We start from the raw sequence: 27,780 nt of genomic DNA, 5'->3' as shown, positions 1-27,780 counted from the left end.
CAACATCAAATCAAGATATTTATGATCATGAAGGTTTAGGTGAAGAACCAACCTAGGAAAGTAAACAAGCTGTACATATAAGTGTTCCAATTACTTATATATAAGGTATCAATGTATTGAAATTTGATTTTTTTTCCCATTGAATTCGCCATTGTTGCGCCTGAAAAACTCAGTGCCGGCATGATAAAAGTATGAATACCATGCCAGCAGTGACCAATCGACATGGTATTCATATTTTCACCATGCCGATACACAATATCCCCCAATTTTGAAATTGTAAGTACACTGCCGACACAAAAAGTTAATTATCAAGCATGCCGGTAGTAGTGCCGGCATGGTCGATTTCCAAGTATACCGTGCCAGTTTGAGGACAAAAACATACAAAAAATTTGTCCGAAATAGCAAGTATCGGTATAATATTCATTCTAAAAACCAAATCGGCACTAGTATCGGCATGATATTCATCCTAAAAACCATGCCGGCACTAGTATCGGCATGGTATTCATCCTAAAAACCATGCCGGCACTAGTATCAGCCTGGTATTCTTCTTGCTCAACAACAATTCAATTTAATCTATCTTTAAGAACTTGTTAGGATTTGATTTTGATTTGATTTTTAGTTTTAAATTTTAATTTAAATAGAAGAGCATTTTAGTATTTCCGTCCCAAAAAACATCTCTTAACAGACACTATTAGATGGGGTTAGTAATTCATATTCCCAGTCAAAAAAAAGTATCCCCAATTGCACATTTTTTTTTATCTCCAGATAGGATAAATATCCATACCCGGTGGAGATGGTCTAGAAGAGGAATTTTGGCATTCGCTACATTTTAGGTCTCCCATCCACACTCTAAACATTTCAATCATAATGCAGCCTCAAAGAAAAAAGATGCGGCCCGGAAGAAGTAACATGAATTAGGTCACGGGCTAGCACCGCTTTGAGGCGCCAAAGAAAGTTTAGTAACACCAGACCAGATATTTACAAACAAAGACATAATTCGAAACGTTAAGCAGCGAGAATGGAGTTGCTTCGACTCTCCAAATTTAAGCTTCAACTTCGTGCCCTAATCGCTGAAGTTCGAGAACTCAAGGTAACCTCGCTCCCTCTCTCACTCTCTCCCGCTGCTCTCTCCTTCTGCTTCTCTAATTCGTTAATTGATTGATTCAGGAAAGAGAACAATCAACCAAAGAACATCATCAAATCTCTATCCAGGTATTTTCACTTCCATTACCTATTCCTTCAGAGTTCAGTCCATTTCATCCTCGATTTGTAGCATTCTGATGAATGTTTTTGATTCAGAAACATAAGAAAACAGAAGAAGAATTCAGTAGAATAATAAATGAATTACAGAAGGAGTTGTCTTCATCTCAAGAATTACAACGTAGACTCGAAATTCAGGTACTAATCTGGGGGTTTAGGGTTTTTGTTTGAACCCTAATTTCATCCAATTGAGCGATTTAAGAGTTTCTTTCAGTTCAATTCATCTAGTTTTGATTTCGTTGTTTTCATTTTCATAATTGTAGGTGCAGTACCTTCAGAATGAGAATGTGTTGTTGGATAATAAACAAAAAGAGTTGAAAGCAACTATTGATTGCTTACTTCAGTCCAGGGACAGTTTTTTGAGTCTTTATGAGGTACATTTCTATCCTTGAGAAACCCCTATTTTTATCTGATGATAGTCAAAAATGACAGAATGGTCGTGGATTTGGTGTACATGGTGCCCTATTCATTTGTACATGCCAGGTATCCACCCTAACGGTGACCAAAAAGAGTACCAAATTCTGATTAATATTCGACTATGAACTATTTTGTAGGATTCTACATGTGAAATGAGACGTTCAATTGAAGTAAGAGATAAAAAGCTATCTGTTTTATCTGAGAAGATACAAAATCATTTGTCGTTGTTTGAATCCATAGAAAAGGAATCTATTTCTACGAAGCAAGTCGTAGATAATGTGCAAAGGCTCGTAAGTGAAAAAGAGGATGTAGGCATGTAATTACTCTGAACTATTATTTCTCAATGGAACTGTATGCTCTGGATTTGCCTATATAGTTTAGTTTTATTTGGAAGTTTTGTGTCTGTTACTTTTTAACTTTGCTTCCTATATTCAGTGGCTGGATTGAAGAGGAAACTAGACCAGGTTTCATCATTTGAGAAGGATTTTGTCGGTAGGTTTCTTTGAGTTAAAATCCTTGTTCTGTTTCTTGGACGATTGCAAATTTGCAACCATACAATTATATCATGCTATGACTAGGTGCAGGATATTATGTTTTTGAATCATTCGAGTTGGATCTTTACAACAGTACACTACTTGTTTATTTTATGACAGAACCATGTTGAATAGCTAGTTAGTGGGCAATAGATAACGTCGGTTCCTCTTTAACTTCTGCTCCGATATACTGGACTAAAAATTTCATCTGTTACATGCAGAAAAGATATGCTTGCTGGAAAAGAAGCTGAGATCTAACAATGAAGAGCTGAGGAGAAAGGATACTGTTATTTTTGAGTTAAAAGAAAAGGTGGAGGCAGCCACAACGAGTAACTACTGCCAGCCACAAATAGAAGAAATATCCAACCATATACTGATTTAAATGAGTAGATATGAAACTTAGTTCATAAAGCATGTTGCAATATCCTATTTTTTCACACACCAAGCTTTCTTTTACTTGTATTACCTTCAGAAATCATTATCCATGAAGGAAGGCATTATACAGAATTTAAACACAGAAAAGAAGGTTTGGTTTTTTTTTTTTGGTTTGCAGCATTCTGCCTTAGCCCCAAATTGTGCTCATTCGTTAGTGACCAAACTAGATATTATTCTATTGTCAGGCCTTGTTTTTCGAAGCGCGGGCCTTGGAGATTATCTTACAGAAGATTCAAGAAGCTGTTATTCACATGAATGCAGAGGTGAGAGGAAAGGCAAATCGTTTCGATATCTAATCCAGATTCAGTATAGTCATGAGTGTTAATCTTCATAAACTGTGTAACATGGTTGAAATTTGATATAATCATGAGTGTCAATCTTCATGAAAGGCACGAGGGACTGGTTCTTTTGATTTAGTAAGAAACTCCCTGTGCAGTTTGTCTTGTTGACTTGTACACTAAATCTAAATGGAAATTTATTTTAATACTTTAATAAAGCATACTGTATTCTTGAGTGATCCTTAGTTTTATGCTTTTAATTGTTGCTGTCACCTTCTACAGACCATTAACACAATAGTGTGGCTTTCTCGATAGACTAGTACATGTCACCATTAAAGTATTTTTTGTTTTTGCCTTATATACTGCTGGTAGGTGTAAATTTATCTCTGTTGATATCTTCCATTTTTCTGAAATGAATTGTGATGCATCACTGAAACCAGGATCAGAAGGCATATTTGTCAGTAGTTAATGCCCAGGACGAATGTCCAACAATGAGCGAAGAAAGGAATGATAGGTATAGTGCAACCTCATTTATAGCAGAATCCTCTATGTTTGCTGAGAACTCCGTCTGTTGAGCTCCTATGGGTACCAATAACTTTTAGTTATGGATTCATCCCGTGATTAAATCATTGCTCTCTCTGTCTGCAAAAATACACTAATCTTCATAATTCATTGCTGAATTTAGATCAAATGCCATGGTTCAAGAGAGTAAAGAAGGTTCTCCAGCTAGCAACACTGGACAAGGAGCTACAGAAAATACAGGTTCCGTTCTCCCTTCTGCTTCATGTTTGATATTCTTGACAAGGATTGATTTCTTATCATTGAATTGTAGTCTAGGTTTGAGTAGTGATAGATTTTAAATTATTGGTTGTTATTCTTTATCCTTAATGCCTTTTAAGAACTTCACCTAAATCTTTGCTTTTCCTTTTTGTTTCAATTTTTTTTCCCATGCAGGTTCACCTCTATGTCAGGGACCTATTTCAGCTGTTAAGAACTCTTCACAGGAGAAACATAATTCGAATTCTTCCACATCCGAGGCAAGCTATTTCTGTTTCTTGTTGACCAGTGAGAAAAAAGAACTGCATTCATCAATACCTGATAAAATAAGATCAACTCATAAAGAATCGTCCTTAAATTTTACAGGGTAAGTGCTCTCCATCAGTTCAAGTTCACCATCAACAATTAGAGTCTGAGAGTTCAACCACTGATGAAGGAATAGTGGATTATCCAGGTTTAGTAATTACTCAACATTCATCCGGGTTTAACCATTCTTGGTATATCCAGTTCCTTTTGGTATATCCAGTTCCTTTTTAAAATACCAACCCCTTACTCTCAGTCTTATCTGCAACTTATTTTATCTCCCTGCAGTTCAAGCTAGATAATGCGGAATGCAATAGTTAGTAGCATATCAGATATCTCAGAATCCAAATCGGTCTCTATAAGTTCAGATCCACTGCTGCTGGTTTACAGTGTTTTAGTGGCCAGATCTTATGTTGTGCTGCGTATGTGAGCATTATCTGGACATCCAAGTACATCTTCAGCTCAAGGGGTTCACTTTTTCCTTCTTTTCTTCCCCGGGTGATTAGTGCAGAGTAAGTTGTTGTAAATATTGTTGCTCAAAAGGAAAATAACAGTTTTGTTTCTTGTGTACCAAACCCATTTCCCGTTAGTATATAATTCTGGGATTATGGCGATTTGGTTATGTGAAGACAATTCGCTTGCTGACTACGTCGAGTTTACACCTACTTAGGCAACTGTGTGGTAGGCCGATGTCAGTTTTTTCCCGTATGGCCGATGAAAACTTTTGATCTCGCTGCTGACTAAACAAACAAAAGATATTGGATCATATGTGGGATTTCTCTCTAGCAAAAAGAAAGTGGAAAATTCTCATTCTCATATATGATGTATTTGATTATGTTGGTAGGAGATGGGAGCTTAGGAGTTGCCACTTTGCATTCAGGGTTCAGGGTTACTTCGTGTTTTTCGCTAAGACTATGAAAGTTAGTATGATTCTTGAATCTTGCGTTTTGGAGACCTCATGGGCAATGGTTGATCTCTTTACCGATCAAGCATTTCTATACTATTGCATGTCCGAGCAGCAAACGTTGCCTAAAACTGTTAATAACCAAGGTATATACTTGCAAACGTTGCCTAAAACTGCGATCTTCGATTTGGTTTACAAATTGAGGAACCTGTCATTCTGTATATGATTCCCCAAATAAGACTTGTATAATTGTATTCTTTTACTATTTCGTTGGCATTATGTTTGAAAATAAATAGGTATGAAGTTGTGGTTGAAGTAAAATGACCACGACGGGTGGTGGTTGAAAAACATTTGATCGCAAGCCAGGCCAGGGTCATTTTCTTTCTACCTTTCTTTATCTGCAAAGAAAGAAAGCTGATGTTATGTCCCACCTCTTGTGTCAATATACTATTACACAAGTGACAGCTTTAGGTACAAGTCCCTATTACTAGATGTCTTTTCATATGAAATACTTACGATCTTATTATTTATTTGTATTTTTTATTATAAAATTGATAAATTTGATTTTCTTTGGTGGATTTTCTTTTCGATGTTTCACCACCGAGTACAAGGAGAGGTCGGCACATTTGAAAACTAGAAAGATATTGACCGGGATATTTTTCTGCACACACTGTCTTTGGTCTCGTCTTCTTGCAGAATGGGAAAATAAAACGGAAGAAATGAGTATTTTAGCCGGGAATTATTGGCACCTTTGATGTATGATTTTTTTTTTTACCCATTAATTTATTTTTTTTTTGTTTTTTTTTTTTTTTTTGAGAATAAGTGATATGCATTAACCAAACCAAACAAAGATTCAGACAACAAAGTAAGAAATTATTGTCCAGCTATAGATCAGGACATGTCCTATTCTGAGATTTAGACAACAATCTATTGGTAATACTATTATCTTCTTCCTGATTGCTAATAAATATACTTAAGAAAACTGGAAAATCCTCCTTTGATAACCTTGACAGGAAAAAAAATAACTAGAGATTAACAGTTCTGGGATAAGCTCTCCCCATAATAATCCTAGTATTTTTGTCTAAGATATCAGCCACTCTATTATTTATTTTTTAATGAGAAGAGATTATATTAAAAGCTAGAAATCATACATCATAATGTTTTCTCCCTTTACAATTCCATTTAGCACTTTACATTTCTTTTTCTTTTTTTTTCCGTAAAAGAGGCACGCCTCAAATATATTTATCACAAGCTATTACAGGACTAACTCTGGGGTATCCAACAGTTACAAGATTTTCCAAGGATTCAAGCAGGTTACAAAGACAATCAAACCAGTTAACACCATAGTCCCAATACCCAATCTGACAACATAATCCTACCATTACTGACCGATTCCAAGCTAAAGAGACAAGTTTAAATGGTCTTGGCTGGAAAAGTAGCACATCCAAACCATATAATAAATCTAAAATAAATAGAGATGTTAGGAGTAAATCCAACCATTTCTCAAGAGTTTTTTCTAAATCACAGTAAAACAGACGACATTGGTAAAAGAGGATCCATAAATCCAACCAAACACCAGTGATTTCATAGTAACAGTAACATAAGTAACAAGTATAACCTAAATTGGTTAACAACTGGCTGAATCGGTCTGTATTGGGGTGGATCGGAGTCGAAATCGGTCTTGGTGTCTTGAGTGCTTTTGTAAAAATTTGTATCAATGTCTTTGGTACCTTGGTAAAACCTTGTAGCAGTGTCTTTGGGTGTCTTGTTGCTGTGGAAGAGTAAGCACGAACCAGAGGCATGTTTCTAATGTTGCTGATGAGAAACTTGAGGTTGTAGTAGACTCTTTAGATGTGATGAGCTTCAACTGTTTGATTGAAAAATCTACAAAACCTTGAGAAGGAAATTGAAAAAATATCTCAACCTAACTGGAATCCACTTAAGACCAAAAGAATCTCAGAAGATTTGAATTTGCAACAACGAAAATTAAGAATCCAAATAGCTAATGACTGAAAGCATGTGCTGAAATCAACAAACCTAAATTAAAACTCAAATCTAAGAAAAGTTAAAAACCCTAAATTTTTGCTTGAAATCAGAGATTTGAACCAGCAAAAAGATAGATCAATCCATAAATAAAGGAAATCAGCAAGAAAATTAAGATCTTGTAGCAACCAAGATTAAGAAAAAGCCCTAAATCTAGAAAGTGAAAACGAAATCAAAACTAAAAACAAAAAATTAAACAATATTCAGAGATAAAAACAAAACGAAATCAAAACGAAAAAGCACTTTACATTTCAAAACACTACGTTGGGAGTTCGTTTCCACAAAAAGATTCCAATTAGCAAGCTTCACTATTTTCATCCGTATGTACATATGTAATACCTAACATTTATAACTGGCCAAAAATATTATTTTTCACCTTAATCACCATCAACTCCACGAATTTCACTTCAGAATTGTCACATCCATTCAAGTTCCCTTTACACAATCCCATTATGTAATACCTAACATTCATCTAAAACTCCACCAGAACTCAAGTCCACTATCTCCATGTCTCCTGTAATTTATCAATCTCCTTACCAGTTCAACAACATCATCACCAATAATTCATAACTCCACAACCAACTCATTTTCCCAATAAACTCATCTTATCCAACTCCTCAAATTTTAATATCGCGAATGGATCCGTTACTGAACAACGTTGAAAAACAGTAAAATGTTACGGCAAATGAAAATACGAATGATCAAAAGGAGATGTAATTAAAATTAATAATAATAATTAGGGATTTCTGAATCAGGGCTTTGGGAATGAATTGAATTAATTACCAAGGTTTCAATCTCTTTTTCTCCCTTTTCAATTTGAAGACAAATGAGGTTTCTGATTTTGATCGCCGATTGATATCATGATTTCTCCGTAATCTCTTTTTTTATTTCCATAATCTGAAAACGTTGTTATTCATTGACTAATCGAACAAAATTTTAGAAAATATGGGTGTGAGGAAAATTTTAACCCAGAAAATGGGTATGCGCGTGAAGATTTCCGCCTGTGGGTTTCACAGTGAAGAAAATTTTAAAAATGGGTTTGACGGTACTTTTCACATTAGCTTATACCAAAGTGCTTTTGTACCTCAACAACCACTGTATGATAATATAGCAATTGATGAGGAACTATACCATAATATAAAAATACGTTTAATCATTAAAAAAATGCTTATTAAACCCAAATATATTCATATAATATTTCATGTTATCACGTACTCAATCAACATCAACAACACTTCGCATGGTTATATAAACTCGAATTGAGGAATCAACCCACTTTCCTCTTATGTATTGATTTTTTGTGTAAAATCTGCTCAACCAACTTGGCAAAACTAGAGAATTTAAATCACATCGAAGAGTTGTTGAAGATCCGTAGCCATAACAATGAGAAAACAAAAGCTCTCGATGATTGTTATACAGTGTCATAGTATTATTACATATTATCAAAGTTCTTATATCACACTTCGACAACAATACTATGGTGATATGTATCACTCCCCCTTAGTCAATACTTTCATCTCAACATGAAAACCACTCCCCCTTACATAATGATCCGTAAAACACGTAAACCATATGTATTTGTAGTGTGAACTACATATTAATTCTCCCCCTTTTTGTCAATAAAATTGGCAAAGGTACGAAAACGGGATCCTAATGAAATTTCCACGGAGATGCTTCAAGACCAAAGAAAAGTACATATCAACTTGTTTAGATGCAATCATAAAGCCGAAGCTAAATGCATTCATCAAGGAGTTTATAAAGATACAAGATAATCCCTAAAATATTCCACAACCGCACTCCCCACAAAGATATGGAAAGTACAAAAGAACTCTCCCCCATTTGATGTCATTCCTGAAAGAATAAGAGTGACCTTAATTTTACAAGAAAAGAAGGATTTTAAGATAACACTAAGATACTTAGAAGATACATCTACTAGAAACGAATGTGCAATATAGCCTTACACCTCAAGACATTCCAAACTCAATTGCCCAAAATATCGATATAATAACATGGGCAAGAGTTATGGAAGAATAATGAACCAGAACGACAGCAATAGACTACCGTAAGTGTTGAAATGTAGCAGTATCTAATGGTTTGGTGAAACTATCAGCCAATTGTTGTTCCGATGGCACAAACTCCATATTAATGATACTATTTTCATAAAGATCTCGAATAAAATGATACCTTATGTAAATGTGCTTAGTCCTTTGAGTGCTCAACTGGATTTTCTATTATGCGAATTGTCCTGGTGTTGTCGCATAAGATTCTCATTATTCCATTGTTGATTCCACAATCAGCAAGCATTTGTTTCATCCATATAAGTTGAGTACAACATGAGCCTGCAGCAATGTATTCTGCTTCACATGTTGAGAGGGATTGTGAATTTTGTTTCTTGCTATGCCAAGCTACAATATTTAGTCCTACATAGTAGAAACCCCCTGATGTACTTTTTCTATCTTCCACACATCCTGCCCAATCTGCATCTGAATAGGCAGTAAGATCAGTGTTAGTATCGAAGGTGTAAGAGAGACCATACCCTGCAGTGTGATTAATATAGTGTATGATCCTTTTTGCATCTGCAAGATGAGACTCCTTTGGATTTTCCTGAAACCTAGCACAACAACCTACACTAAAAGAAATATCAGGTAGAGTGGCTGTGAGATATAAAAGGATTCCAATGATATATCGATAAAGTTTTTGATCAACATTTACACCTTTATCATCTCGATGCAGTTTACCAGTGGTAGGCATAAGAGTTAGTTTAGGGGTAGACTTATCAAGGCCAAATCCTGAAACAAGATCTCTAGCATATTTCTCTTGAGATAAGTAAATTCCATCCCTGTGTTGTTGAATTTGTAAACCCAAAAAGAATTTTAATTCACCAACATTGCTCATTTCAAACTCCTTTCCAAGAGACACTTGAAATTCTTGTGCAAGTTTCTCCGATGTTGATCCATAGATGATGTCATCTACATAAACTTGAGCAATCACAACATATTTTCCACTCCACTTGGTAAACAATGTTTTAACAGCTCCTCCTCTCAAAAAACCTTTCCCAAGAAGAAATGAGGTTAGTTTTTTGAACCAGGCACGAGGTGCTTGTTTCAACCCATATAGCGCCTTATTAAGTTTAAGAACGTGATCTGGGAAGTCAGGGTTTTCAAATCCCTTAGGTTGAGCTACATAGGCTTTTTCCTTTAAGGTTCCGTTTAGAAAAGCGGATTTGATATCCATTTGAAATAACTTTACCTTAAGAAAACAAGCATGAGCTAATAATAATCTGATGGACTCAAGGCATGCCACAGGAGCAAAGGTTTCGTCAAAGTCGATTCCTTCGATTTAATATCCTTGAGCGACAAGTCTTGCTTTGTTTCTGACAATAGTGCCAAACTCATCCGACTTATTCTTAAATATCCATTTGGTGCCAACAATGTTGACATTTGGAGGATAAGGTACAAGCTTCCATACATCTTGTCTTTCAAATTGATTTAAATCTTCATGCATTGCATTCACCCATATGGGATCGCTGAGAGCTTTATCAATATTTCTTGGTTCTACATGTGACAAATAACAACCAAAATTGTATAAATTTTGAAGTTGTCCTCTAGTCTTTGCACTAAAATCTCTTCCTCCAAAGATACTGTTTGGATTATGATTTCTTTGAACCCAGAGATGTCGCGGTGGGACACATTCTTGTTCAAAAAGCACGGTCTGATCAGTATTTTTCTCCTCGTCACAAGAAAGAACAGGATCAGCAACAGTAGGTACAACTTCAACTGAATCCAGAATTTCTTTGACTTTCTTGTTGGAAGCAGCTCAGTAGGAGAAAAATCATGGTGAAAATCACTAATATCATCAATGATAACATTAGCGGATTCCATCATTACTTGGGTTCTGAGATTAAATACTCGAAAACCACGACTATCAGATACATAGCCCAGAAAGATAGCTTCATCACTTTTAGTATCAAATTTCCCTCTTTGTTTTCGATCTTTCAGGATGTATCACTTACTTCCGAACACTCTAAGATAGTGTAAGTTGGGTTTTCTACCATACCACAACTCATATGGAGTGTTTAGGGTTTTAGACCATAGGTAGACACGGTTGATCAAGTAACATGTTGTAAAGACATCTTTTCCCCAAAACCTCAGAGGTAAGTTTTTGTTGTGGAGCATTACCCTGACCATTTCCTGAATATTCATATTCTTTCTTTCAGCAACTCCATTAGCTTGAATAGTGATAGGTGGTGAGTATTATTGAATAATCCCCAGTTTATCACAGAATTCAAATACTTCAGTGTCTTTGAATTCAGTGCCACGGTCGCTTCTAATTTTCTTTAGTTTACGACCTTGTTCATTCTGGATCCTATTAACAATAATCTTAAATTCACCAAGGGTTTCATTCTTATGATCTAGAAATGCTACCCAAGTGAATCTGGTGTAGTCATCTACCATAACTAAGGCGTACTTCTTTCCTGCAACGGTGGGTTGTTGAATTGGTCCGAAGAGATCCATATGAATTAAATCAAGTGGAGCCTTAGTGAGAATATCTCGAGATGACTTATGGTGAACTTTCGTTTGCTTACCCTGTTGACAGGAACCACATACACCGTCAATTTTTGCATTGATTTTTGGAACGCCTCTAACAAGTTCCTTGTTAATGATCTTAGTTAAGAGACGATAATTGATGTGACCAAAACGCTCATGCCAAAGATGTGTAGATTCCACCTTAGTCAAATTGCAACAGTTACTAAACTGAGTATCAAGAAGATATCAATTATTTTTGCCACGAGTTTCTTGAAAAATCACTTGTCCAGCTTTGTCTAAAATGTCACATCCTTTTGCATTGAAAACAACTTTATGTCCTTTGTCACAAATTTGACTATAGAAAGAAGATTTGCTGTCATACCTTTGACGTATACTACATCATGGATTTCTGGAACACCAGGAAGCTTGATCGTGCCCTTCTTGCTAATGTAGCAACATCTCCCATCTCCTAAAGTAACTGGTCCTCCTTCAAAGTCGCTTGTAGAAACAAACCATGAAGAATCTCCAGTCATATGTCGGCTACAACCACTGTCAAGAAACCATTGAAAGGGTGATGTTGATTTTAAGGCAAAAGCTCCCATACTAACACTACTTTCCTGTTTAGAATTTCTTGTTAGTATTATACACCTTTTTAGACAAGTATACAGTTGTTCAGTTTTCTTGAGAAGATTACTCGCAACATTTATACTTTTCTGAAAGCATGTACACGTATGTTGAGTGTGATTGTGAGACTCACAAAACATAAAGGGGCCAACATCAGTAATCTTATTTGATAAGTTCTTCCTTCTATCAAGTTTCTCAAAGCATGCACTTTGTTTAACACTTGACTTACTATGATTCATTAGAGAGGAATCAAAGGGATTATTCATCACAACTGAAGGAGTTTTGACAGATTTCAAATCCATATTTTTTGCAATTTCTGCAACAAGATCAATGTTGATCTAGATTTGTTCATCCAACGTCTTTTAGTGAATAACAAGATTTTTTGAACATTCTCTAAGATTGTGATTTATTCCTGGTGAAGCGTTTATAGAGACTTTACTGTCCATCAAGTCAGATCGCTTACAAACACAGACTTTTGAGGTCTTGAACGTGTTTGCCTGCTCTGATGCCAATTGAAAAAACGGGGGTCTAACAACCTCACCCAATATTTCGATTAGCAATCTGTATGGACTAACTCGAATATACTTTCTATAGAATCAACTAGACAGTCAGACTCAATCTAGATAAAAGTATATAAAAGAATTAATATCTCAATCTCTCGATTTGATCTTTACTCAAGCAAATGGAAATCTGCGAGTCTTTATCAAATACTAGAGAGATAAACTTGGATGGTACCAAAGACCAATATCCAAGTGTCAATCAATTTAAATCAACAACCAAAGGTTGGATATTTTAATTGATTGATCTTAACGCACAACCCGTGATATTTCAATTATACAAAATATAATGCGGAATAAAAATAACACAGACACCAGAAATTTTTTTAACGAGGAAACCGCAAATGCAGAAAAACCCGGGACCTAGTCCAGATTGAACACCACACTGTATTAAGCCGCTACAGACACTAGCCTACCACAAACTAACTTCGGTCTGAACTGTTGTTGAACCCTAATCAATATCACACTAATTCAAGGTACAGTTGCACTCCTTACGTCTCTGATCTCAGTAGGATATTACACACTTGATTCCCTTAGCTGATCTCACCCACAACCAAGAGTTTCTACGACCCAAAATCGAAGACTTTAAAAAACAAATCTGTATCACACAGAAAAGTCTATGATGATAGATAAATCTGTCTCCCACAGATAAACCTAAAAGTTTTGTTCTGTCTTTTGATAAAATCAAGGTGAACAAAAACCAATTGTTAACCCATACTTATATTCCCGAAGAACATCCTAGAATTATCAATCACCTCATAATAATTTAAATCGTATGGTAGCGAAACTAGATATTGCAGAATCACAAACGATGAGACAAAGATGTTTGTGATTTCTTTTTATCTTGCCCTATCGGAGATATAATCTCAAGTAAATTATTCAATTGAACTCGTACGATAGAAAATGGCAAGGTCAGATCGCTCAACTACAAGAGAAGTAGTTTCGTCTGGCTTCACAATCCCAATGAAATCTTTCAGTCGTTAACCTATAGGGTCTCGAGAAGAAGCCTAAGGTTAAAGGAGAATCGACTCTAGCAAAACCAACTAGTATCACACAGGAGGTGTGGGGATTAGTTTTTTCAGTTGCTAGATGTCTCCTTTATATAGTTTTCAAATCAGGGTTTGCAGTCCAAGTTACCTTGGTAAAAAAGCATTCAACATTCACCATTAGATGAAAAACCTGATTTAACCAAGCTAATATATTTCAACCGTTAGATCGAAACTCAGCTTGTCACACACAAATGAAATGTATTTTATTTAGGTTTGAGTAACCGTACCTAAACATGTACACTTAGTTGGTTCACAAATAATTAACCAATGGTTAGCCATATGAGTACTTCCATATTAACCGTATTCATCTTTTTCACATAACTAGTTCAAATGACTCATAAGAACTAGTTGAAGAGTTGTTCAATTGCTCAGGTCTTTCGTAATTATGTGTTAGTAGTCTTTCAGTTTACATAATCATGATATTCCTTGTCACTCTGCTTTAGATAATAATCCTAATACTCCATCTGCTTGGCACACACTTGAAGAAGGAATAACTAAAATAAACATTGATGCATTTTTTTTGGTCATGTTGTTAATCAACTTGGTACTAGCTTGGCGTCTATTCACATAGGTAGATACACAAGTATGAAAAGAACATTTACAGAACAAGTAGTGAGTCCTGGACAAGGAAAATGTTTAGCAAATCAGGAAGCTTAAGATAGGACAAAGCTAGGCACATGGAAACATCTATATTTGAGCTGATGAGATATTAATTATTGAGTCAATTCTAGAAAACAACCCAACTATTTAATGGGAAAAATATGAATTTAGTTAATGAAATAAAATTTCTAAGTATTTATCTAGTTTTTGTCGATTCTCATTTATTAGCAGAGATGATAACTTAGTTCCAGATGGTATTTCCAAGCTAGTCAGAAGTAGCAAAAACAATATGGAAAGATATAATAACTTTCTAGCATCAATACGTAATCTTTTATTCGGGGATCATAATTTTGTTACTGGTTAATTTGTAAATAATTCTTTATGTCAAAAGAAATTAGATAAAAGATTGACTCGTGCATTTTATTAAACTAGCTGTTGTGCCTTTTGACTTGGAAACCCAAACAAAAGAGTCGTGACATGAAGAAATCTTGTGAAATTTGTTCCCTATGGAAGAGGATTGAACTTTGAATCGAAAGTAAATCGTATAATGGTTTTTCGTTGTCTCTATTTTTTCCTCTATTTTTTACCGTATTTTTTAAAATTTTGGAATCACTCTTGCATGATCAATACACATTATGTGATTTGGAACTGAAATCCGCAAAACCTAACCCCTTCCAAAGTTTTGCTTTACTTTGAATATTGTGAATGAGGGCCATCGGGCTTTGTCTTCCTGCCGCTCCATAATGTGAACTGTTTTAGATGAAATCAAGAAATTGGTACAAAGTAGCCAATAATATGATACACTACCAAATCAAGTAATGAACTAGCTTTGAACATTTTGCTAACTGTGGTAGTTGGCAACTTAGCATAAGCCAAATCTTATTTAGAAGTGGGGCCTAAAACAGACCCAAAGTTCTCTATAATGAGCTTGCACATCATATATTGAAGTGATGCATTATAGAGTGTTAGGTCGTGAATTAAGGCCTTAGAATTGAATTGTACCATTGAATAGGATGTTTTGTAGAGTGAAAGTTGTCTAGGTCGACAGACTCGACACCAAACGTTAATTATACGCCACATTCCGCAGGCGTCTTACTTTCCTTTTCGTAGTGGGGCCGAAAAAGATATTAGTACCACGTATGTTAGCTAGCATTGGTAAATGGCTAGGAACAGTGTAGGGTAGTACCATGTACTAGTAGTATATTCCAGGCTTATCGCCACCCCTTATCAGGAGCCGAGTGACTGCCTGTTTGGTCTTGCTACGTCGGCACCTGAATCTGATTCGGTTCTGAATCAGTTTCCAAATCTGCTCGGGTTTCTATCTTTCTCTTGTTTGATTCTTTGTTCGAGTCAAAGATACCTGATTAAAAAAATGCTTACCAGGTTAAGCGTTTAAATCTATTTGATTCAACTCGGTAAACATTTCAGCGGATATTTTAACTTTCCCATCGACTCGCCTGAATTCAACTTCACGTCATTATTTTGATGTATGTAAATGATGTTTTGGATGAATTTAACTTTAGTTCACGAAGGAATTGCATCTATTAGCGAGCAAATGATTCTACTGAATATTCATGTCACGAAGATTCAATCAATATAACTTAAATAGCAAGCTATGTCCCTGATGGAGATGGTAAATATGGTTATCTATTGCAATTTTCTCTTCACTCATTGATGATAAAAATTGGTCAAAGATGTTGCTGATTTCCAATGTTTAAAAAAAAATATTATGCCTAAACATGTTTTGAGCAGCCCTCGAGAAAAGATCAACTGAAAGTTTAAAACATCTGCAGCACTTGTTACATTGTCCAGATCCCAAAAATGAGAAAACAGACTATGTGCTAGCAGTCGACTCAATCATTCAGACACCGACTCAAGAAAAAACACTTCACTTCTAGAACGAGTGAGCAGAGAAAAAAAGACCACCTTTTACCAAAACGTGATACGTGTGTTACGTGTCTCCATACAGTCTCCAGTAATTCCTTGAGCAGTGGTGCGAATTTGTAGCAGGCAAAAAGGCAATCCACGTGAGCTCGTCGTTCACTGTATAATTGTAGGTCCCACCTGAAGATAATAACCTCGTCACACGTGGAGGCCGTATACACCTGCGACAATGAATCCATTACGATGTCTTTCAGTCCACGTGGTCTTCATAAAACAGTAGGTCCCACGTTCGTACATTAGGCAACTGCCGTCAAGGTTCCAGTTTTAATTGACTTTCAATAGTGATTTCATCCCCACTGCTACTTGATGAAACCAAGAGAGTTTCTAAAGAGTAAATTCCTTAGAGAGAGAAAGAGTGTTAATTGTTGTTGTTGAATGTACAGCTTCTCTCTGTTCTTTCTTTCTTTCTTTATCACTCTCTTCTCTCTTATAACTTACGTCAAGCTGTAATTTATTGAATTTTTTTTTGGTATTCAGATTGATTGGTTAAGCATATAACCCATGTTTAAATTTGATTGAATGGGAAATTTTGATTGAATTTGGAGAAAAATGGGAGGATGTGTATCAAGAAGTACACAGGGGTGTGTAGGAAGAAGAGGGTCTTCTAGATCAAAGAATGGAAAAAGAAGAAGAAGAAAATCTGATCATCACGATAATTTATCACTTGATATTAATACTAATAAATCAGCAATTCCAAATAATCATCGATCGAGATCTAATCTCAGCGTTAATTTTCAAGGTTATTATACTTTTCTTTTCTTTTATGTTTTAATACACAAATTTCTGATTTTTCATTTTTCTTTGGTTAGGGTGAATAATTACTAAATATAGTAGTCCGAAAATTTTATGGGTAAAAATAGAAAATGTGAAGATGATTAGGGGGAGAGTACAAAAAAGTTGAGGTGGTACCAGTAGTATTGTTGTTTAAGTAGTTGATAGTAACTTTATTGAAATGCTGCCCATGTTAACATAATCTGGATATACTTGCACTTGTTATTTGATTCAATGTGGATCACTTTAAAAAACAAAAATCTCACTTCCTTATCCACATTTTTGTGATCCAGTTATATAGGTTACTTCTTTTATGCCGATCCATGCTGTTGGATTCGATCACTTTCTTTTGGCGGTTAGGAGTGCATTAGTACTGTAATTCATGTTTGGGTTTAACTTAAGTAGAGTATTAAGGCAAACCCATCATTATGGACCATGAGATTTGGATTATGTTGGTAGTTACTTACTGGGCGTGTTAAGATAAAGTTAAGCTTAATAGAGCTGGTTGATTTTGAGCAATAATGTTATTGCATTCCCTAGAAACTCTGTCTGTCTGAACTCTCAACTTATATTTGTGTAATCATGGTTAGGTGTTGTATTTTTTTCTAATGAAAGACTTGTGCGGAAATCTCAATGGATTGCGAAAGAATGTTTATGAAAAGTATAGTTGTTCTTCTGTGTGAGATGTTAATGTGGTTTATGTTATGATGCGATATACCAGGGGGAAGTACTGAGGAGGCATGGTTTGATTCTGCAGCGGTATTTGAGTCTGACTGTGAAGAGGATTATCAAAGTGTCCCGGATGGTAAGCTAAATTATAAGAGAGCACTCCGAATGTTGTTTCTTTGTGTGGACTTTTGGATGTTTGATTATGTCTATTTTCTAATTTCTGCACAATTTTTAATGTTAGATGCTTTGTCCGTTAATGGATGTGAAGTTGCATCTATATCCAGTTCGTCCCTGAGAGATGACCAAACTGATAGTACATCAAGACCTTCAACCGACAAGCGACATAAGCAAAGAGAGCCATCTATAGGAAATGCTCAAAGAAATTCCATAGGTGAGAATGCTAAAAATGTAAATGCTCGGGTTTCTCATTCAAGTGATGTTGATCATGAATCAATGTCGGACGCCCCTTCAACTGGTGCGAAGCGACATGTTTCACACGATGAAATCTCTACTCAGTTGGTGGATGAAAGCATTGACAGAGGGACAGGGGGAATTCTTGATAATTGTGGCATTCTTCCAAATAATTGTTTACCTTGTCTTGCTTCAACTGTTTCCTCAGTTGATAAAAGAAGATCTCTGAGCCCTGGTCCACCAAGCATGCGGAGAAAGGCAAGCTTGAAACTTTCCTTCAAATGGAGGGATGCTAATTCCAGTTCAGCATTATGTGAGTACCGCAGATTCAGCTTCTTTGTCATTCGAGTGTTAGATTTTTTTTCTTCATACGTACTTGTTACTGCTTCCAAATTCTAAATAATTACTCGATAGCTTTTATACTAATAGTCCTCCTATCCTTTCAGTTATAGCAAAGACCGTCATAGAAAGGCCAATTGCGGGTTCTCAAGTTCCGTTTTGTCCGATTGATAAGAAAATGTTAGATTGTTGGTCACATATTGATCCTGGCAGTTTCAAAGTCCGGGCGGAGAACTATTTCAGGTAAAAAGTTGTCTAATTGGATTATTGATTACAAACCTTTTCAGTTGCTACTTTAGATTTCGTCTTAGCTTGCTTGATATGTGTGACAGGGATAAAAAGAAGGTTCTTGCCCCAAATTTTGCTGCATATTATCCGTTTGGTGTTGATGTCTATCTATCGCCGCGGAAAGTTGATCATATTGCACGGTTTGTGGAACTTCCTGTTGTTAATACATCTGGAAAGGTTCCATCAATTCTTATTGTTAATGTCCAGGTATTGACGACCTATAGGTTTGACCATGCTTTAAACTCATGGTCTATTCAATATTATTCATGTTGTCTTTTGTCTAATGCACTCTTGATTTTGCAGGTTCCATTATACCCTGCATCTATCTTTTCGGGTGATATAGATGGGGAGGGAATGAACGTTGTTTTATACTTCAAAATCTCCGAAACTTATGCAAAAGACATGGCTCCTCATTTTCAAGAAAATCTCAGAGTATGATGAAGCTTTGACCTTGCATGTTTGGATTTTAGTTCTTATTGATGTGCAACCTGCTTCCTTATCAGTTCCTTATTCCAGTCTCTCTTTTTTCTTTTATTTTTTTTGCATCAGAGGATAATCGACGATGAAGTTGAAAAGGTCAAAGGTTTTACTATGGATACAATATTACCAGTTCGTGAAAGGTTAAAAATCTTGGGCCGTGTAGCAAATGTGGAGGACCTTCAGTTAGGTGCAGCTGAGAGGAAGCTTATGAACGCATACAATGAGAAACCTGTTCTTTCACGTCCTCAGCATGAATTTTACTTGGCAAGTGTTTGATCAACTGGTTATATAGAATATCCATTTAGTCGGTTACATATTTCCAAAAAGGAATTATCCCAGGACTCATTCATTTTAACTCCAAATTTTCTGCAGGGAGAAAATTATTTCGAGGTTGATGTCGATATCCACAGATTTAGTTACATATCCCGTAAAGGGTTTGGAACGTTCCAAGAGAGACTAAAGATGTGTGTTTTGGATGTTGGCTTGACAATTCAGGTAATCTTTTGCGGCACTAAAAGAATGACGGTTAAATTAAACTGGTTGAGTTTTTTGGTAGTCATGTAGTCCATTTTTGTTAGAACAGGGAAACAAAGCCGAGGAATTGCCAGAGCAGGTCTTATGTTGTGTACGATTAAATGGGCTTGATTACAAGAATTATCAACAATTAGGGTTAACTCAAGAACCTCTATGAAAAAAATGCCAAAATATTATAAGCATTTTGTTCAAATAAAGAGGTATTTCTGTACTAAAGCTATATATTATGCTAAAAGTATTCATCTGTAATGCCATGTTTACTACCCTTGCATTTTGCATTTCTGCGTTCATGGGTGATAAATGTGTAAGAAGTCTTTAGCTTGTGAAAATCTGATGAATTACTTAAAACAGAGATGACATAAGCAGTAATGATCCTTGCAAATCTGAGATTTTGCACTCAGAAAAATGCTTACAGGGACACCCTAGTTTAACTGGGGATGACACACAGATTCGTTACATACCCCCAGACAGGTCCCAGACAAGGCATTGCATCCTTGCATGTTCATCCGTGAATTGATTAAAGGGAAAAAGTCATTCTAACAAAACAAAAACAAAAACAAAAACAAAAAAGAAATATCAAGGCAATTGTTATGTACATGCACCTTCCCATTGGAAAGGAGTTAAAAATGTTTAATTACTTTTAGGTTGCTTTAGGAGATCCGATGCACCTTCCAAAAACACATGATAGACCACATTTCTGTGACTTGGCCGAGGAAGGTGTAGAAGTTGTTGGTGTTGTTGGTTCAGAGGAAGAAGAAAATGAACGTGGTGACATGTTTCCTCTGTCTTGGAAATTCTCAGCACCAATTGCAGAACTTGGCACTGATGAAGTTTGCAAATCAAAAACTTGAAGGCGATCGTTCCATATAAGTCCGGAAGAACCTTGCCTCCGGAATGAAGTTGATGATCTCTGCAATGTAACCATAGACAATCTTCCCCACCTCTTTGTTTCTTTCCTGAAAAATTTCTGTCTTTGGGTGAATATTTTTGTATAATCTGCTCCTCCCCAAGGATTTCTTTCTTTCTTTCTCAATTGACTGTTTTTGGATAAGTTGTGGTTGTAATTTTCTCTAATATTTGTTAGTAGTTGGCCATTCATTTAGAAACCATTCTAGCCCTGCAATTATGTGTGAGGGTAATCCTCTCTCTAACCAAATTTAGTAGCATCATAACAACAACAAATTTACCAATAGAACATCTTTTAATAACTTATGAAATGGCAACCAGTTTGGTACTACTACTGCTACTAGACCACACAGAACTACTAACTACTTAAAGCAGGCTCATTGGTTGATCCTATAATTAGGAATGCTGAATTGAAATAAGCAGGCTCATTAATATGAGTCATCAAAAAGACTAGGGAATTCCCACAACATCTCACTGTCATGAATCTCTTGATCTAAGATTCCTTTAACAAATGAGTTATTAGAAGCCGAAGATGGTCCAATGCCAGTCGCTGCTTCGCCTGCCATACCATTAACCACAGGATGATAACTTGTTTGTTGACCCATATAATTGAAATTACCATTACCCATTTCTCTAACTCCATTGGAAGTACGTTGTTCATCCACATTCTTGAAGTTCTCCATTTTAGGCATCTCATGCTGTGCTTGAATTGATGAAGAACCATTCGAATATGACATCCATTGAAGATCTTGTTTTTGTTGCTGCTGCTGCGGTTGTTGTTGTTGATCAGAAGGAAGAAATGCATCTTCATGAAGGAACTCACTCCAACTAAACAATGGAGATGAAGGTTCAGTTGTTGGCACTAAAGATGACTGAGGGTTCAGAAGATAAGATGGTGGTGGCGATGATGACCCTGCCTGATTGTTAATGATATTAGAAGAAGAAGCTGATGAAGAGGAGGATGAGCCTTCATGGAAGTAATTAGGCTGAACAATCTCCTTGTTCTTGTTGCAGTTATTTGAAGATCCTGTAACTAGCTGCATAGCATGAATTTGAGCTAAAAGATCCCATGATGATGAACGACAGTTGTTAAAAGACATTTCTGGCGTTGGTTCCATTTTTGGTGTCTTGATATCCACACCCGTTGAAGTATTATTACTTGTCATGTTAGAAATGGAATGATCTTGTGTAACTGAAGATGAAACTGGTTCTGGTTTTGTGGACATAAACGCATTCCTTAAATCTCGATTCAGCGATCCAAACCTTGTTGTTTTGTTTGGCAGTCCACTGATGTTACCATAGTCTATAATGATCTGAGAAATGGGTTTATGGGTAACTGGGTCTATTCCCATTTCTTGTAGTTTCTTCCTTAGCTTAGTGTTCCAAAAATTCTTGACATCATTATCTGTCCTTCCGGGAAGCTGGTTTGCTATGAGAGACCACCTGCAACAAAGGAAAGTCATGTTGACTGCATCAGTAACTGAACTTAGGTAGTACCCTAATATTTTGTGTCTATCTGCATCATCATATGTCATACATTGGAAGTTAAGGTTGTTTTACTTTTCTCTTACTTGCATGACATAAGCTTTTCCTGCTTCTCTTTAAAGGACAAACATAAGAAAAAGGGAAAAATATATTTGAAAATGGTCCTAGAAACATCTGGATCCAGATGACGTTAACTAATGGTATCAAAAATCTTATCAAAGATTGGCGGGCTCGAAAAATCATAACGAAAACTCGCCTACACCCTTATAAGTTCTTTGGCACACACAAAAAGGAAAATCTTGACAGAAACACAAAAATTTAAAGAAGAAGTAAAGCAAGGAAACCAAGAAAGAAAGAGAGCCACCCACCTGCTACCTATGGTTGCATGAAGCCTAATAATCAGTTCTTCTTCTTGAGGTGTAAAAGTGTCATGCTTGAGATCAGGTCTTAAATAGTTTGTCCACCTCAATCTACAGCTCTTCCCGCATCTTTTAAGTCCTGCAATCTCAAATACAGATACAAATCAAACATGTAACTAAAATATCAAAAATTGAAGGTCGTATGTGTAGTCATTTATAATAAGATAACCTGCTTTTTTCGGGACAGCGGTCCAGTTACCGGTACCATGCCTTGATACGTAAGCGAGTATCTTTGCATCTTCTTCAGCAGTCCAAAGACCCCTTTTTACGTTCGTTTTGTCACAACAAGGAGGTCTTCCCATGATGTATAGTGTAAATTGTCTTCAAAAAAGTTTTCGCTTGAGATTCCGTGATTAAGAGAGATAGCTAATGAGAAGAAGGGTGACAAGATCAAATCTTATGATGATTGCAGCAAAGTTGTAAATATTTAGACACTATATTTGCAAGTACTAGTAAGGGAAAGGGTGAGGAAGGAGAGGGAGAGATGGGTTTAAGCATTTAACAAGTGTGAGAACAAGAAATGCATGAGATTTTCAATTTGCATTTTAACTCTAATTGCATGAGCATGATAGAGTCATCTTCTCTAAAAAACGGTTTGAGATGAAAATCATGAAATATATCAAATTACTATACTCTCTCTCAAAACTTCACACACACACACACACATAGAGGCACACCTCATATACTTGGCTCCAAGAGCATTGAATCAGGTTCATTTTGGGTGAATTATTTGGTTAAGCTCACATCTAATATTGTACTCAATACTTTATGAAATTTTAGTTGACAGTAATGCCTCACGAGAAGCCAAAAAGTTGGTTCATTTACCTATTAATTTTTAAGTGAGACTAGCCATGGTTTATTCATAATCATAATCTTTTAGCCATTCCATTACTAAATTGTTTTTCATCAACCTATAACTTCATTGAATCCACTATTGGGCAAAACATGAGCTAAATAAAGACCAAATCCATTAAAATTGAACTGATTCCTGACAGCTTGCATTGTGCTCAAGTCCTTACGGCATGGACGACGTTACAGTACTACAGTAAAGTGTTTGTATTATGATTCCCAGAGCCACTTCATAATCTTTTTTACCTTATTCACTTTATCCTCCTCCTCCTCCTCATCCTCATCACCATCCTCATAATCTGTTGAGTTATCCAACATTCTACAAGAAGAAATCCTAACAGTTACAATACAAGTATCATTCACAACATAACCTTCATCATTGATGAGTTCTCTTACAGGCATAAAGTTTAAGAAACCCCGACCATTTTCGTCAGCGAATTCGTATTCTCCATCTGCAACAGATAATAACTAGAATATTAATGGGAGTACTAGTTAGGAAACGGTTTATTAAAATGTTCAACTCGAAACCTATATACTTCGAATGAAAGAACAACCAACGAGTAATGAGTTAACCTGCTATTACTGTGCCGTCGCTATTGATTTGATTAACAACTGAGAAACTGAACTTGGCATACGATAATTTGGATGAGTCGTCTACTGGCCAAAGGATAATGGACAAGTGGTCATCATCCCCGTAGTTATATCCCTTCGGATTAATTGACACCTTCCTAAGGAACCACATAATATGCAAATCTTTATACAATTGTACCAAGTGAAAAAATGGATGCAAAATAAGTTAAGGGAAGGTGTGTTATAGCATTTACCATTCACAATCACCAACCAAAAAAATGTCAGAGTAGTGTTCCATATAAGTTGCCAACTTCGAAATATTGTCAATTCTCCAAACGAACTCCGTATATGGAGGCAGCTCCACTATCCGACTTCCCATGAAACCTTTGAGAAGGAAGTGTTACACAGAGGAGCTCCAAGGTAGCTTTATACTCCTTAAATAGAAAACAGGAGAGACGTTTGGGAACGAGGTTCTACTAAATTCAATGTATATCTAGAGACTAATGAATTCATTGGAAAAAGTTCATCGTACAGATCAATGTCCATTAGTATAGTATTTCAAAGTTTATATTTTGACCACAAACTTCAAAAAGGATAAACCTATGCCTTTAAATTTAAATGAAACTTGTGCATATGTTGCTTATTTTCCGGTCTACTGCTCCTCCAACTTCTTTCTTTGTTTGATTCCTTGACTATTCAAAGAGAATATTCAATGCATCAAAAATTGGATACTGTAAATGAAAGCAAAAACAAAAAATCTATTGTGGCAAATCAACTCTCCAAAACAAACTTGTTCATTTGAATAGATGAAATACAACATTCATATTTGAATTTGATCAAATTAAAAATGCCCTCTTCCTATGTAAGAGAGAGAGAGAGAGATTGATTACACGTTGACTATTTCTTAATCCTTAGCAACCCATGACTTTGTTGGGTGCAACCTTTGGTTTCTCAGCTACTATTCCATCGTTACGTGCAAGAGCTCTATACTTGTCTTTCCTAGTGAAACTAGTACACTCATAAGACAAACTTGCAGCAATTACCCTCTGTATATAATTAGCCACCTCATGACTTGATTTTCCGGCACTACACGAAAGCTCTTCGGGCAATTTATTCAAGAATGTTACCTCATAAGCCGGACTCGGATTCATAAAGAAGTAAAATGGATCCATACCCTTCCATCCTCTCGCAGTTGTTCCATGAAACATACTCATCCTATTTGCCATTGCCACTGGTACTATCTGGTCCGTAAGTTCGGCGAACAACGCTGAAAATCTCAACAAAAATGGTTCTCTACATGTAGTTCCTTCAGGGCATATAACCAGATCACCTTCTTTTAACAATTTCTTTATCATGGCAGCGTCGTTCACTCTGTCTCTGGTGAGTCGGACAGTTTTTATTGGTGAGATGATCTCAGAGAGCCGAGATACAGAATATGTAACGGCACAAATTGGACTACCAAGTGCAGTTGATAGGAAAATTGGGTCGAGGAGAGTACGATGAGAGCAGATGAAAAGGACACCGGTTTGACCTGTCGATTTCTTAGCAGGTGGAGGTGGCGTTCCCTTAATGTAAACTCGAACACCTAGTGCCCAGAAAGCATAATAAACGAGGTGCATAGGTAAGAGTGCACCCGCTGCGATTCGAAGGATAGCAAGAACTAAACCTACTGGAATCCAGAGGATTATGAGTAATGACATAAGAGGAGTGGGTTTTTGGACTAGTCGTCCGTCGTGGAAGACGATGGGCTTCGGCAATTTATCGCGACTTACTGCCTCAACTTCTGGTTTTGCTGGAACTACATAGCTTTCCTGCATGTTTAAAGAAACTCAAAGTCAGAACCTCAATTGCAGAGAATATTATAAAAGAAAGTTGCACCAAAGTCAAAGCAGACTCGAATCGTTCTGTAGAATATATAACCTTGCAGAGTCTCATGAATGGGAAGTCGGTGTGTCGGTCACCAAGTCCAATATCTGGCATGGTTTCTCCAAAAGATTCTATAAGAGTGTCAGCCTTCTTCTGCCCCACAAGAATTCCAGGACTACATACAAATCCAGTAGCTCTACCTTTATAAGTATTTATCTCAGTTCCTAGTACCATATCAGCACCTAAATAATCCTTCAAAAAAGCCTCAACCATAATTCTAGGGTTCGCCGTAAGAACACACCGTTTTCCACACGACGAAAATACCTTCCATGTCTCTGGATGAAGATCATTAGAGTAGAATTTTGGCAGAACTGCACGCGCCACCGCCTCGATATCACTAACTTTCATTCCTGTAAACGTTGCAAATATAAGAACATGTATTCCAGCGGATTCTGAAACTAGGTAGTAAAGAAACCCAGCTAAGGGAGCAAGCAACAATAGAACGAGTAGTCGGAGAATCCCTCCGGCTTCAAAAGCTACTAAAGCAAAATATGGAAACGAACTGCGTCCCCTGAGTACAGTCCCATCCATGTCTGCAACAACCGTTTGTTTTTCTCGGCCAATTGATGCACATTTGTTAACAGTCGGAAACATCATGTGTGGAATTTTATTAGCCATGGAAATGGGAGAAGAAGTTAGTTTAAGTGATTGTTAGACAACTGAATTTGTTTGTTCTGAACTGGTTAGAAATGCAAGGGGATACATATATATAGGCTTTAGAGTTGATGGATAAAGTTAGGCATTGATTTGCGACAGGTGGTAGAGACAAAAGATTTGGCTTACAAGATCAATGGAGGCGCCCTAGATTTCTAAAACTTTGTATTAATCAATCAAATAATGGATTATTGATGTTATTAAAAATGCAGTTACGTTAGCATTATACATTGTTAAGACCGTCATTTTTTGTTCTCATATATTCAATAAACTCTCACTCTCTTCTTGATTTAGGGTTCAAATCGTGTGGATTCTTATGTTAGCCTATTATGCCATTTTTTAGTCATATCATACAAGGTATATGCCATTTTTTGGTCATATCATACAAGGCATTAAAGCAATTAAGTGACGCAACCAGAAGTGAGTCTTGAGTAAGTTAAAATGTAAAGAAGAGCATAGCTGCTGAAGCTTTCAGATGACCCGTTATTATAGAAGTACCATAAAAAAAAATGACAGCTGTGGGATCTGAACCCACGCCCTTTCGGACCAGAGCCTAAATCTGGCGCCCTAGACCACTCGGCCAAACTGTCTTGGTTATACGACTTCGTATTAGCAGCTAATGATTGCATAAATCAAATAAAACACCCTTGTGTGGAAAGTCCTCAAACGGCAGTTCACAAGGCCCTACTGAAAATACCGGTGGCCGAAAATACCACTCGGCCAAACTGACTTGCTTGTACGACTTCGTATTAGCGGGTAGTGATTGAATAAATCAAATTAAAACACTCTTGTGGGGAAAGTCCTCAAACGGCAGTTTACAAGGCCCTACCGAACATATCATGCGAAATGTTGTGCAACAGGCCACTTGCTCGTGTGTTGGTAAGCCGTTTTCCTCGTTATCAAATGTATGTTGATCCGTGGTTAGGGCTGTTCATGGTCAGTTTTGGTTCGGTTTCTAGCCAAACCAAAACCAAAACCAATACTATTGGTTTCTAAAAATCTAAATCAAACCAATCCATTAACCATTGGTTTGGTTTCCAAATGGTTCCAGTTGGTTTCGGTTTGTCCCAGTGGTTTTTGGTTAACCAATAATTATGTCAAACCAAAAAAAAAAACACAAATTTACAGATAAAAAAATCGTAGTTGCCGATAGTATTGGTTTACACAAATTTACAGACAAAAAAAATACAAAAAATAGCAAGAATAGTTAAAACTTGCTCTAATTCTAG

General features: G+C 36.4%; 4 protein-coding genes and 1 non-coding gene across 10 annotated transcripts; 2 read left to right on the top strand and 3 right to left on the bottom strand.

The window, feature by feature from the left end:
• The first annotated feature begins 951 nt into the window (after positions 1–951).
• LOC113276069 (mitotic spindle assembly checkpoint protein MAD1-like) lies at positions 952–6,022 on the top strand. 3 transcript variants are annotated; one of them, XR_003323904.1, is made up of 16 exons: positions 952–1,090; positions 1,168–1,212; positions 1,300–1,398; positions 1,524–1,634; positions 1,815–1,989; positions 2,113–2,169; positions 2,432–2,568; positions 2,677–2,736; positions 2,831–2,908; positions 3,364–3,437; positions 3,609–3,685; positions 3,878–3,960; positions 4,067–4,197; positions 4,292–4,515; positions 4,848–5,053; positions 5,204–6,022. XR_003323904.1 is itself a non-coding variant. In XM_026525662.1 (14 exons), the coding sequence occupies exons 1-14, from the start codon at positions 1,019–1,021 to the stop codon at positions 4,303–4,305; spliced, it is 1,170 nt and encodes a 389-aa protein (XP_026381447.1). In that variant the 5' UTR covers positions 952–1,018; the 3' UTR covers positions 4,306–4,820. The 3 variants fall into 3 exon arrangements, 2 of the variants coding, with proteins under 2 accessions (XP_026381447.1, XP_026381446.1); XM_026525662.1 differs by lacking the exons at positions 4,848–5,053; positions 5,204–6,022 and having other exon boundaries at positions 4,067–4,154; positions 4,292–4,820; XM_026525661.1 differs by lacking the exons at positions 4,848–5,053; positions 5,204–6,022 and having other exon boundaries at positions 4,292–4,820.
• Positions 6,023–16,545: 10,523 nt separating this feature from the next.
• LOC113276064 lies at positions 16,546–20,096 on the top strand. The gene is made up of 9 exons (XM_026525657.1): positions 16,546–16,989; positions 17,743–17,826; positions 17,932–18,414; positions 18,548–18,683; positions 18,773–18,935; positions 19,032–19,160; positions 19,278–19,472; positions 19,581–19,703; positions 19,792–20,096. The coding sequence occupies exons 1-9, from the start codon at positions 16,800–16,802 to the stop codon at positions 19,897–19,899; spliced, it is 1,611 nt and encodes a 536-aa protein (XP_026381442.1). The 5' UTR covers positions 16,546–16,799; the 3' UTR covers positions 19,900–20,096.
• Positions 20,097–26,595, bottom strand: LOC113276065 (transcription factor MYB35-like). Of its 4 annotated transcripts, none has more exons than XM_026525658.1 (6): positions 24,226–24,871; positions 23,975–24,129; positions 23,648–23,853; positions 22,722–22,918; positions 22,502–22,631; positions 20,097–22,091 (listed from the first exon to the last, which is right to left on the bottom strand). In XM_026525658.1, the coding sequence occupies exons 4-6, from the start codon at positions 22,852–22,854 to the stop codon at positions 21,077–21,079; spliced, it is 1,278 nt and encodes a 425-aa protein (XP_026381443.1). In that variant the 5' UTR covers positions 22,855–22,918; positions 23,648–23,853; positions 23,975–24,129; positions 24,226–24,871; the 3' UTR covers positions 20,097–21,076. The 4 variants fall into 4 exon arrangements, 3 of the variants coding, with proteins under 3 accessions (XP_026381443.1, XP_026381444.1, XP_026381445.1); XM_026525659.1 differs by having other exon boundaries at positions 23,798–23,853; XM_026525660.1 differs by having other exon boundaries at positions 22,722–22,890; positions 23,798–23,853.
• On the bottom strand, positions 23,459–24,350 carry LOC113272757 (ubiquitin carboxyl-terminal hydrolase 12-like). Its single transcript, XM_026522555.1, has 4 exons — positions 24,226–24,350; positions 23,975–24,129; positions 23,648–23,853; positions 23,459–23,566 (listed from the first exon to the last, which is right to left on the bottom strand). The coding sequence occupies exons 1-4, from the start codon at positions 24,348–24,350 to the stop codon at positions 23,459–23,461; spliced, it is 594 nt and encodes a 197-aa protein (XP_026378340.1).
• Positions 26,596–27,061: 466 nt separating the features above from the next.
• Positions 27,062–27,141, bottom strand: TRNAL-UAG. Its single transcript has one exon. It is a non-coding gene; the product is annotated as a tRNA-Leu (tRNA).
• Between the last annotated feature and the right edge of the window lie 639 nt (positions 27,142–27,780).

The sequence above is a fragment of the Papaver somniferum genome, chromosome 4 (assembly GCF_003573695.1).
Source record: "Papaver somniferum cultivar HN1 chromosome 4, ASM357369v1, whole genome shotgun sequence".
Taxonomy (NCBI): Eukaryota; Viridiplantae; Streptophyta; class Magnoliopsida; order Ranunculales; family Papaveraceae; genus Papaver; species Papaver somniferum.
This window is presented reverse-complemented; position numbering and strand designations above follow the sequence as displayed.